The sequence below is a fragment of the Molossus molossus genome, unplaced genomic scaffold, assembly GCF_014108415.1.
Source record: "Molossus molossus isolate mMolMol1 unplaced genomic scaffold, mMolMol1.p scaffold_m16_p_5, whole genome shotgun sequence".
NCBI classification, from domain to species: Eukaryota; Metazoa; Chordata; class Mammalia; order Chiroptera; family Molossidae; genus Molossus; species Molossus molossus.
This window is the reverse complement of record NW_023425388.1, coordinates 38,669,887-38,682,136: the sequence shown is the minus strand read 5'-3', so window position 1 is coordinate 38,682,136 and position 12,250 is coordinate 38,669,887. Positions and strand designations below refer to the sequence as shown.

At 41.3% G+C, this 12,250-nt stretch overlaps 1 protein-coding gene across 5 annotated transcripts in view; it reads right to left on the bottom strand.

Annotated features, from left to right (window-relative positions):
* Positions 1–12,250, bottom strand: part of FNDC3B (fibronectin type III domain containing 3B) — a 337,457-nt gene that overhangs the window by 40,138 nt on the left and 285,069 nt on the right. For all 5 annotated transcript variants that reach the window (XM_036243400.1, XM_036243404.1, XM_036243403.1 and 2 more), the window contains 4 exons: positions 11,898–12,070; positions 10,970–11,083; positions 10,478–10,627; positions 3,483–3,763 (listed from right to left, as the gene is read on the bottom strand). In XM_036243400.1, the coding sequence (XP_036099293.1) occupies positions 3,483–3,763; positions 10,478–10,627; positions 10,970–11,083; positions 11,898–12,070 (718 nt within the window). The remainder of the gene's footprint in view (positions 1–3,482; positions 3,764–10,477; positions 10,628–10,969; positions 11,084–11,897; positions 12,071–12,250) is intronic.

Genomic DNA, 12,250 nt, shown 5'->3' with positions numbered 1-12,250 from the left:
TTCTGATTCAGGTCTAGAGTGGAGCCTCGTAATCTGTACTTCAGCAAGTTTCTAGGTGCTGTTGGTTCAGGATCCACAGTTGGAGAATCACTGCTCTAGAGGAAGGCCCAAGATCAAAGGTGTCAATTTCAGATAGAGAGAGGTCTTAACAAAATAGAGTTATTCACAAGTGGAATGGACTGCCTGGTGACTAGAAGCTGGAATTATTGCCTGGAATGGAGATGCTGCAGCCAGGGCACAGCAACTGTAATTCCAAACAGGGTGTCAGTAAGCCAATGAAGAAGCGATGGATCAATTAAGGATTTGTTATAGAGGTGTACGTTTCTGTCCCCACAAGACAGAGAAAGAAAACTCTCAGTATGAGAACAATTTGTAACTACTGAAAATTAAAAAAAAAAGTCAAACCAAAGAAACAAGTCCTTCACTAAAGCCCCAAGGCCTGCTTAAGATGCTTCATTCAACATTTTTATCTAGAACATTATGATCTGTTCATTTATATTTTAACATATTTATAGGTCAGAAGAAAGTAAAGTAAAAGTTGACTGGAATAAAATTACATCCTTAGTTTTTGCAATACTCATTTTGTATTTCACTATTTGTCGCAATTGTGCTTTTGAAACAAAAGAACAAGAGCACAGTTGACCAGATTTCTACTCTAGAGTACCCAATGATGTACTGTAGAAACTAGTACAAAGTTGTACAAAGACAATCTTAAATACGAATATTAATCTTAGTGTCTTAAGTATGAAACACCCAATTTATTTACTGACTGACCAGCAGAGACTAAGGCTAGACCTTTCTCTGGGAGGATGGGGGGAAAACACTCAATGTCACTAGAGCCAAAGATTTGACTTTTCCAAAGCTATTCAATTTTCACGCACTCTGTGTAAAATGGTATCTTTCAAGCTATCCCACAGGTTGAAAGTTGACATCCTCCCAAAGTGACTTTCCACATTCAGCTCAATATATTAGCCTTGCATATTAAAACAGAATTAAATTATTTATGCTCCACTCACTAAATACTCTGAAATTAGAGTCCTGAGGTACATCTGAGTTCATTCTCCAACAGTCCCTACACTACTGGACCATTTTGTCTTTTCCATAACAGAACTATGCTGAGAAACTTCAACACATGGAGGGTATATTTTGTAATTTCCACTGTAATTGGAATTTCATTATAAAGCAAGGATTCCCTACTTTAGTTCCTTCATTTGAGCTTTAGATGTCTTTCTAGAAGTCTTTTGACCGTATGTTGACTATTCAAAGTCAACATTACTCCAATGTCATCTTGCTGTAAACCTTACAGTGTATAGTCTTTTAAGCCACCTTTAAGGTAGGCATAATGTCAGGATGAGGTGAAATTCCTGGGCTAACACTTGCTCTAATAGCCCTTTTATGGTTTTTGACCCGAATGCTCAGAGCACTGACCTGAGGATTGCGTCCACTCTAGGGCAGACATGGGTGAGGATCACAAAACCTTTCAGTGAGTCCCTAAACCAGTGCGGCTTCTTCACAGGTATTTTGGCCTGACAGATCAGGTCAAGCAATATTCCACACATCGTCTCTTACAAACAGCTGGGGGATGACAGTGACTTGGTCATTTCCCCCCAGGGATATACGTCATAGTCAGGTTTCCTTAGAGCATCATCATCAGGGAAATGGCCAGATGTCAAGGTCTGAATTTAATCATTTCCTCAGGACCTGCTCTGGACACATGGGCACTTATATCTGATTAGCATACAAGAGTGAAGACTGCTTTTCTGAGACTGACTTAAAAGGCTAAAACTGAAGGAATGCCCTTGGCCTGCCTCTTCACCTAGGTAAGTCATATCCCCCTTTATTCTGTTTCTCTTTCAAATCCCATTGTGCACCATCCTGACCATTCTGAACCCTGGGACTTCCTCTCTGAAATGTCAACAGGACTGTGTACACAGTGTTATTTTCAGCCTGTGATGCACAATAACCTACTGCCTTAGATTGCTATTTAATTGTCCCCCAACTCTGAGTGCTCTGAGGGCAAGAATCTTGTTTATCATGGTTCACAGACCCACAGTGTATAGTACTGTGCTCAAGAGATTTCTTGAATAAAAAGAGTAGGAAAGAAAGCCCCACAAAACATCCTGTCATTGTTTTGAAAAGCAAAATAAATATATTTACATAAATTATTCACAAAAAAACTTGGTGAGAGAGAGAAAAAGAGATAATATGAAATGGCAGGATGGAACTTTTGTATCTTACAACTGACTGATTCTTTTTTCAGCTGCTGGTGATAGAAAAGGAGTGTACTAGACTTCTGAACTAGAAAACACTGCTGAAAAAAATTAGTGAAATGATAAATCCTCTACTAGCCACAAATTTATGCACCTGCCGTTCCTTCCCCTGCCCCACATCAAGAAGAATCGGTTTTGATGGCGATCTTGATGACAAGAATTACAATGCATGTTTATTGTGCACTTGCCATATACTGCTGGGCTGTATATAAGCATTCAATATCTATTTATTTACTCCTTACAACATGCTTAGGAGGTCAGTAACCTCGTTCTCCTCATTTATGGAAGAAACTGAGACACAGATGACCCAAATCTATGCTCTCCCCCATGTCCCCGAGAAATCGTTTGCTCTGACAAAGGGATGCCCGGATAGGCACACATGTATGACCACAGATGGTTCCTGCACCCCTCTAATGCTAATCGCAGACTTTTTGTTTTGAGTGAGTTATGGCAACATGGAGACAGGACTACATGATTTGTGATTTTAAGAGGCCACTTTACAGAAGAAGGTGTGTCAGATGAAGAAGGCAGGTGGCTGGCTTGCAGACAGAACACGGGGGGAAAGAAAGAGTGTGGCCGTTACATGAGTTTTACTCCTAGTGTGTGATATAATTTCTTTCTCTGGCCTCTTGTGAAATCCTGAGTAAAAGCTACATAACAAATTATTTGTAACACTGTACCTGCTTTGGAGGAATCAGAAGAGTAGAGCCCTGCTTCAGATGGACAAGTACATGGTGAGGACAGAGGGTGACCACAGATGGGTATGAGTCACAGCAGAAATACAGAGAAAAGTGATTACCAAGAGACCAAGGGGGAGCAACTGATCTAAAGCGATGGGTGAAATTGTGTAAATATGTAACCTACTCATAAAGTATAAAACAATTTATGTTTTAAAGCTATATTTGCAGTTAGTACTCTTAAATATATTCATTAAGAATGGCTATAATGGACAGTGTGGTGGTTGTGGGGGTGGAAGAGGGCATAGAGAGGATAAATGGTGATGAGAAAAGTAAAAATGGCAATAGTAAGTGCACACTAAATAGTTTAAATGCAAATGGACTACATTCTCTCCAAACAAAAGACAGAGTAGCTAAATAGATTTAAAAAAAAAAGAATGGCTGGAATGGACTCATTTGGCCATTCAAACCTGCAGGGTGTGTAGCCCCAACACTAAGGTGTCCTCACAGCTTTATGTCTCCTCCCTGTACTCACCGGTACGTTGTTTCTGGAAGAAGATCTTTCAGAACGTGGGTGGTGGTATTGCCCACAGTGATGCTACTGTCTCCAAGATCAATACTGTAAGCAAGGATTTCAGATCCATTATTGCACGGCTCTTCCCAGTTCAGTACAAGGCACACAAAAGGTGAATCAGGGTGGGCAGTGAGGGTCTCCTCCTCCAGGACACAGAGAGTGGAGACAGGGTCAGGGGCAGATGCTGGTGTCTGACAAAGGACAAGCTCACTGTACGGTCCTGCTCCAGCTTGATTGACGGCCTGAAAGACAACAGCAAGAAAAGTCCCTATTACCCCATTGTGTACTCGAAGGCCTCCATGTTAGGTCTGCTAAATAAATAATATACAGTTTACATCTAGAAATGTAGGTAAAAATAAATCCTAGAAAGTGTTCGCTTTAATCTAATGAACACTTTCTTTAAAAAGCCAATCGCATCTTTTAAGCAAAAGATGGTAACATCGCCACATCATCTTTACGAAAAATAATTTTAAAACCACCCTTTATACTTGTATGGCCCACTGCAGGTTATATACTGTCTTATGCAATCTTCACAGTAACCGTCTGAGGTACACAGGAAATTGCAAGTATTCCTAGCTGCCTTTCGAAGATTTAAAGGCAAAGCTGAAAGTGGAATTCAGTAATCTGATGGAATTTCAACTCCAGGGCTGCCCTGGAAGAGCAATAGGAATTTCAGAAAAGGTCTATGTTTTTTTCCATGTGAGTGATGAACTCACATCTGAAGCCAATTCTTAGCCCTTTCTGACCACCTGGGAGCAAAAGCTGACCCCTTCCTCACTTACAGCTCTTTCACTTGGTCTCTGGAACCCATACCCTTGTTTTTACTTTCCTGCTGCTGCTCTCAATCACTGATGTGGTTTGCTACTCATCACCCAGAGCTCTCAACACTGGAGGGCACCAGGGCTCAGGCCTTGGACACCTCTTCTTTTCTATCTCTGCTCAAACTCTTGGAGAGCTCATCTTGTCTCAGGGGATAAATGCCATTTATATCCTACTTCCAAATGTACTTGTGTTGCCTTAAATGACAGCCTAATGTATCCAATTGTCTAAGTTGGCATCTCAGACTCAAGTGTCCACATAGCTTCTCATCTCCACCCCACTGCACCTGCTGTAGTTGTCCCCATCCTTCAGCTTGTTCATCATATCCCGAGTCATCACTGGACATCTTTCTTCCTCTCATACCCATATACAGGCCATCTGCACATCCTGTACCACCCTAGTCCAATTATATTCTGTCATCGGGTCTCTGCACTGACCTACTCGCTGTATCTGTGTCCATAGTCTATGTTCACAACAAGCAGTGGAATAACTACTGAAATCCCTTCTATGGCTTCCAACCATATTCAGAATAAATTCTAAAGAAGCCTACAAGACCCCATCTGATCTGCTCACCATCACCCTCCCATAAAACCCATCACCATTCTGACTTCATCACCTACGACTCTCCTCCTCAATTACTCTGCTCCAGCCACCCTGGCTTGCTTGCTGCTCCACTGGTACACCAAGTTTGCTCCACCTCAGGCCTTTGTACTTGCTACCCCTTCTGTCCAGAAAGCCTTTTCCCCAGACTTCTGCATAGCTTGCTCGACCATCTCCTTCAGGCTTTCTTTCTTTCATTTTTATTCAAAAATATTTTTTATCTTTATTGTTGAATGTATTACAGATGTTCCTCATTTTCCCCCCTTTGGCCCCCTCCTTCCTCCCCACTTCCGCCCCCCTCCTGCCTTTTCCCACACTGTTGTCTGTGTCCATTGGTTATACATATATACATATAAGTTCTTTGGTTTATTTCTTCCCTCCCCCAACTCTCTTCCCTTTGAGGTTTGTCAGTCTAGCAACCAATTTGTACCTCTTAATCCCTTCACCTTTTTCACCCATTCCCCCAACCCATCTCCCATCTGGCAACCAACAAAATGTTCTGTGTCTATGAGAATGTTTCTGTTCTGTCCGTTCATTTCGTTTGTAGATTCCCTTGTCGATAGTTATGTATTCACTGCCATTTTGTTTGTTCACATATTTTATCTTTTTCTTCAAAAAGACCCTTCAACATTTCATATAATAACGGTTTGGTGGTGATGATCTCCTTTAACTTTTTCTTGTCTGGGGAAACTCTTTATATGGCCATCGATTCTAAATGACAGCTTTGCAGGATAGAGTAACCTTGGTTGTAGGTTCTTGCTTTTTATCACTCTGAATATTTCTTGCCATTCCCTTCTGGCCTGCAAAGTTTCTTTTGAGAAATCAGCTGACAGTCTTATGGGAACTCCCTTGTAGGTAATCAACTGCTTTTCTCTTGCTGCTTTTAAGATTGTCTCTTTATCTTGAACCTTTCGCATTTTGATGGTGATGTGTCTTGGTGTGGGCCTCTTGGGGTTCATCTTGTTTGGGACTCTCTATGCTTCCTGGACTTGTATGTCTGTTTCCTTCCCCAAGTTAGGGAAGTTTTCTGCCATTATTGTTTGAAATAGGTTTTCGATTTCTTATTCTCTCTTCTCCTTTTGGCAACCCCAAGATGCGAATGTTGGCACGCTTGAAGTTGTCCTAGAGGCTCCTTACACTATCCTCATTTTTTTGCATTCTTTTTTCTTTTTGCTGTTCTGATTGGGTGTTTTTTGCTTCCTTATATTCTAAATCGATGGTTTGCTTCTTGGCTTTACCTACTCTACTATTGAATCTGTGTCAATTATCCTTTATTTCAGTTAGTGCCTCCTTCATTTCTGACTGTGCATCCTTCATTTCTGACTGGTCCTTTTTTATGCTCTTGAGGCCCTCACTAAGTTCACTGAGGTTCTCACTAAGTTCATTGAGCATCCTTATAAGCAGAATTTTGAACTCAGCATCTGTTAGGTTGCTTATCTCCATTTTGCTTAGTTCTTTTCTTGGGGTTTTGTTCTGTTCTTTCATTTGGGACCTGTTTCTTTGTCTCCTCATTTTGGCTGCCTCCCTGTGTTTGTTTCAGTGTATTACTTAACGAGAGGTATGGGGCTAGCTGAGATCAGATGCTGCTTGTTTGAAAGAATTTAAGAAAACCTGAAGCAGGATCCAAGACAGGCCAATTCTATGGTAAAGCAACTGGCAACAGCTTAGGTGGGCCTGAAAGTTGGGTGGAGCAGGGGCTCAGGCAATCACTAGGGCGGGACAAAAGTGTGAGCCAGGTTGCTGGAGTCCCAGATATGGCTTCTGTCTGCCGCCCCAGGGAAGGGCTCACCAAAGGAACAATGGCCTCTGACAGCACCTTTGTCCTGGAGAAAGCCCCCTCTCCAGCCCTCGCTCCAGTGCCAAACAGCTCAGTTCTTCCCTGTGTGTCTCTGGCGCCCCTCGAGCTGCCTCCCCTCCAAGCTTAGAGGGAGAGAGTCCGATAAGTCCGTGCGCGGGCCCTTTAAGGAACTGCCTGGGGCTCCAGCCGCCTCAGCCTCCCTGAGCCTCAGTTCCCGCTGGTTTTCCAGCCAGAAGTGATGGGGATTCTCTTCCTGGCACTGGAACCCTGAGCGGGGTGCCTGGTATGGGACAGGGACCCCTCAGTCCTCAGGGAGGACCTTCCCAGCCGAGGCGTCCTCCTGATTTTTATCCGCCACACGTGGGTGTGGGACCAGCCCGTCCCCTCTGCCCCTCCTACCAGTCTGGATGCTGCTGCTTTAATTCCGTAGTTGTAGGACTTCCATTCAGCTTGATTCCAGGTGGTGTTGAATGATGGTTGTTCTGTAGTTTAGTTGTAACTTTGATGTGGATGTGGGAGGACGCGATACCCGTTTACCTACCCGCCATCTTGACCGGAAGTCCCAGGCTTTCTTTCCAGTGTGGCCTTTTCAGTGAGCCGCCTCTGAACAACAGATTTAAACTTGCAGTCACCCATACCCCGGCCCCCTATGATTCTCCTCATTTCCAATTTCCCTTCTTTGTTTTATTTGCCTTCATGGCATTTATCACCAACATAGTATATATTTCATTTAATAATTCCCCTGATTAAAATATAAGTTCCACAGAGCAAGGATATGTTTGGTTCATGGTTGTATCCATAGTAACTAGAATAGTACCTGACACAGAGTAAGTGCTCAGTAAATGTTATTAAAAATATTTTTTCCTTATAGAGGAGAACACTTGGCAGCCTCCTTACAGAAGTAAATATGCCTGAAAACTTAGTTCTCATTTGCTTTATAGGAGAGCTTAGGAGGATAAATTACAAAACTTAAAATAAGACATAGTGGAGCTCAATGCTCATATCAACGAAGGCTTCAGTCACCATAGAAAAGAAGGAAAAGAACATGGCTTTCGGAGTTGGAGCTCTGTTCAATTCTTGATTCCATCATTACTCACTGTGACCTTAGGCAAGTTAATGTCTCTGAGCCCGTTTCCTAGATATGGGCACAACACTCCTAATTCAAAGGATTATTATAAGATTAAATTGCTCAACATGGAAAATCCTGGCAGAGTGTCAGGTCAATAGTCAGTACTTCACCTCTCTCCCTCCCATAGGAAAAACCAAAAAACAAAAGAGCATATTTCATACTTAAAAAAAAAAAAAAAACAAAAAACTAATTGTAGACTCACAGAAAAGTGGCAAAAATGGTACAGAGAAGCGTCATTCCGTGCACCAAAAGGTTGTGGGTTCCATTCCTGGTCTGGGCACATACTTAGGTTTCGGGTTTGATCCCCACCTGGGATGTGTATGGGAGGCAACCAACCAATGTTTCTCTCTCACACTGATGTTTCTCTCTCTCTCCAAAATCAATAAAAACATTATCTGCCTTGGGTGAAGATTAAAAAAAAAAAATAGTACAGAGGAATTTCCGTCTCTCTCTTACCTTGCTTTCCCTAATATTAACACCTTACAAAAGTGGAAAAATGATCAAAACAAAGAAATTAACACTGATACAACTGTACTAACTACAGACAGACTTGACTAAAAACTTATCAATCCCTCCAATAATGTTCTTTTTGTTTTCTAGGATCCCACTTTCTTTTATTAGCTTTATTCTATGGAAAATGTTTTCTTGATTTATACCACTTATTATTAATAGTTTTCAAAGGAAACAGTTCAGAAGAGCTGTTTACTAAATAAAAGTATGCTTATAATATACAATATGCCTCATGTAAACAAATTACTTTGGCATTTAATTAAAATATTCCTAAGGCCCTGTCTGGTGTGGCTCAGTTGGTTGGAACATCATCCGGTACACCAAAGGTGGCAGGGTCGGTTCCCATCATGGCACACATCCAGGTTGAGGGTTCAATCCCTGGCTGAATGTGTGTGAGAAGCAACTGATCGATGTTTCTCTCTCACATAGCTGTTTCTCTCTCTCCCTTCCTCTCTCTAAAATCAATTAAACAAATTCCTAAGGAAGAATGTAGAAATTGAAAAACTGTTCAGCAAACAAGCAATGTTTCACCTATTTTTTATAAAACACAGTATAGTTTAAGGTGCCAAGTATTCAAAAGAAGGTTCAGGTTTAACCTGATTTTGAAGTAATGTCAAATGAAAATAATTCATATTTGGTCCCTAGTTTCCAAGAAATCAGTATCGATTGAGTGGACCCCTTCCCAGCAATACTTTGTCAGCAATGATGGCCTGAAAAATGCCCTTCACATGGTCTGACACATTTTATGACAAAGAAATAAAAAGATCTGAAAATATTTTCTACTCTATCAAAACGGGGAGGCATGATCACTATGCAGGCTCTATTCCTACCAATGTTATCTTTTAAAATGCAGTTCTGGGAATTCAATGCTAAGTGACAACATATACCCTGGAAGGAGAAAAGGAATAGAACAACTTTTTAAACTGAAAAAGCATAGTGGAGTGAAGTTCTCTCCTGCGGCGACAGAGTTCTTTATTTATATCCTGCCTGGTTCCAAAAACAGGAGAGTGGCACATAATTTAACCTTTTCCCGATGACTCAGAACCGCTGTTATAAAGATTGGGTAACGTGCTGGGACCCTGACTCACTGACAAAGGGTTAATTATGTCTCAGGTGCTCCATTCAGGAAGGAAGGTATATAATAAGAGAGTTTATGATAAAAATAGGATTCAGAATTTAATAGAAAAGCCTCAATTGATGTGGAAAATTAACTTGTGAAGGGAATGTTTTCTCCAAAGAGGCCAGACACAGATGTTGATGGGTTTATAATAAGCAATTTGATATATAACTTAAATCAGGTGGAAACTTAAATCAGGCATCTTTGCTTCTTTATCTATTTAAATCCAAAGGTGTGTGAAGACAGAACCTTCAAGGTCAAGAACCGTATCTGACTGATCTGTTATCTCTCCTCTCGATCACCCTGATCATCCTTTGATTTTGGCACAGATAGTGCTCAAGAAATGTTACTCAACAAATGGACAAAAACCCGTTTTCTCAGGACAATAAAAAAAGAAAAATATAATTTATCCAAGTCAATGAGGTAGAAGTAAATCCATGACTGTTGTTACTCTTAGAGGCTAGGCAAGGAGCTCACTGTTCTTCATGTTCCTCTATGTGGACCTCCCAAGTGGAAGGTGCCGACAACCAGCCCTGCTAACGGTCACTGAGAAGTGGGGGGTGCATATCTATCGCAGACTAGTCCAAGTTACGCTAACATTTGTTTTGGCGCCATTTAACAGCTAGCATATCAAATTACTGTCTTTTGCCAGTTCTAAGTGGCTTTCCCACTGAAATGTGCGTCTCAGAGAAATTCAGACAGAAGGGATCTTTCCTAAGGTGCTGTGACACCTTTGTGTTGGACTCAGTCATTTATTCAGGGAATTGACAAACAAGCAAGATGCACAGGTGATGAGCAGCAGACAGAGATCTGGTTTTGTGATTACATTTCAGGACCAACCGGAGTAGCAAAAATTAATTGTAAAATTTATTTTTATTTAAAAGGACTCTACTTCCCACACCATCCCTCCTGGTAGCCTCCATCATGAGCCTTTGAGTAAGTTTCCCATGGAACAGCAGTGTTTCTGAGTAATGTCAACACACCTGTAGTCTACAGCAATACTGTGCAGCAGGCAACAGATCCCTTATTGCAAAGCCGGTGTCCGACCCGTGATAGATGAGCTCCAAGGATTCTTCATCCTCTCCCCATTCCAACCTGTACTCTGAGATGTCGGCACCAGAGCTCTCAGGACTCTGGAAAGCAGAAATTCAGGTAGTTAATTTAATTTCATTAAGAATAAAATTCTATGATGTCTATGTTCAACCAATCAAACTGAGAAAGAGAATGACATATCCCAGGATATTTCAAATATATACAAAAGAGAGGCATGAAAAAGATACTCAACTTCCTCTCAATGCTGAGCAGAGGTAAAATTTCTGCACCTCTAAATGATATAACGAGTGCCAAGGAAGATTAATGTGTATAAAAATCACTTATAGTGAATTTCGGCTTTGAAGAGGTTCCTCCTAACTTGCAGTTAGGGGCAGATAAAGTGAAAGAAACAGAAACTCATGTAGAACATGTGCCTGACTTACCTCCCAACTCACGAGGACACATCCGTCTGATGTAAAGGAAATACAAGGTGCTTTGCACTGTCCAGGGGGCCCTGCAGCAGTGGTAATTTCTGAGACATCAGAATAGGGGCCATACTGAAAGAGAAGAACACCCACATGCTTGTACATACGTGTGCATATACAAGCTTATACAAATAAGGGTTAGACTAATACCATCAGCAATACAACTGATTTAAAAAAACTACCTAATAGGATTTTCACTTTCAATTGAATGTGTGTTTAAGTTTTTTTCCTACATATATTACCTGAGTGCTAAATGTCTATTACATATGTATGTTCTTTCTATTCAAAAACGATTAGGAAGTTGGTTTACCAAACATTTTCCCCTTACTGTGATATCAGAAACAGAAACATGCTCATTCCGGACACAGTAGGCCTTCTATCTTAACATTTCTCCCAAGGAACAATTAAGAAGTCAGATGTACACTGCAGTTTAGTTTTTTTGTGTATAAAGATCTACTTGAAATTGTTGGTTATCAAATTCTGCTGGGAATATAAAATCACAATATATTAAATTAGAAAAAAATATTTTATATGCACTTCTTTATTTTTATTTTTTTAATCCTTACCCTGAGGACATATCTTTTTGTTGATTTTAGAGAGAAAGGGGGAGGGAGGAAGAGAGAGAGAGAGAGAGAGAAATATCGATGTAAGAAACATCATTCGGCTGCCTCCTGTACACGCCCTGATCAGTACTGAACCTGCAACCTAGGTATGTGCCCTGACTGAGAATCAAACCCACAGCCTTTTGGCGTACGGGATGACATTCCTACCAACAGAGTCACCCAGCCAGAGCTATATGCACTTCTTTAATGACGGTCATGGTTGGCTAGATGTGCTGAGGAATTTCAGGAAGGTAGAAACCAAAGGGTTAGCACCTTCAACTCACCCCTCCGTCATTCAAAGCCCTCACTCTGAAACGATACACAGTTCCGGGAAGCAGGTTGCCAACTGTACACTCAAGCTCTGGCCCATGGTACACCTCCGATGCCACATCCTCTGGCTCCGTCATCTCCACACTGTACTCTGAGACCTCACAGCCACTGTCAGAGGCAGGAACATCTAGGAACGAAGCATGTTTTGCAGCACATCATTTTTGTGCTTCCAGTTGACAAAAATCACATCTGATTTTCCACAGTTTGCAAAACATCATGTAAGTGGCCCCTCCTCAGTATCTTTCTTACAAAAGAATGCTCCCCCCAAAAGAAAAAAGAAACAAAAAGTTTCTGAATGATGTTACTG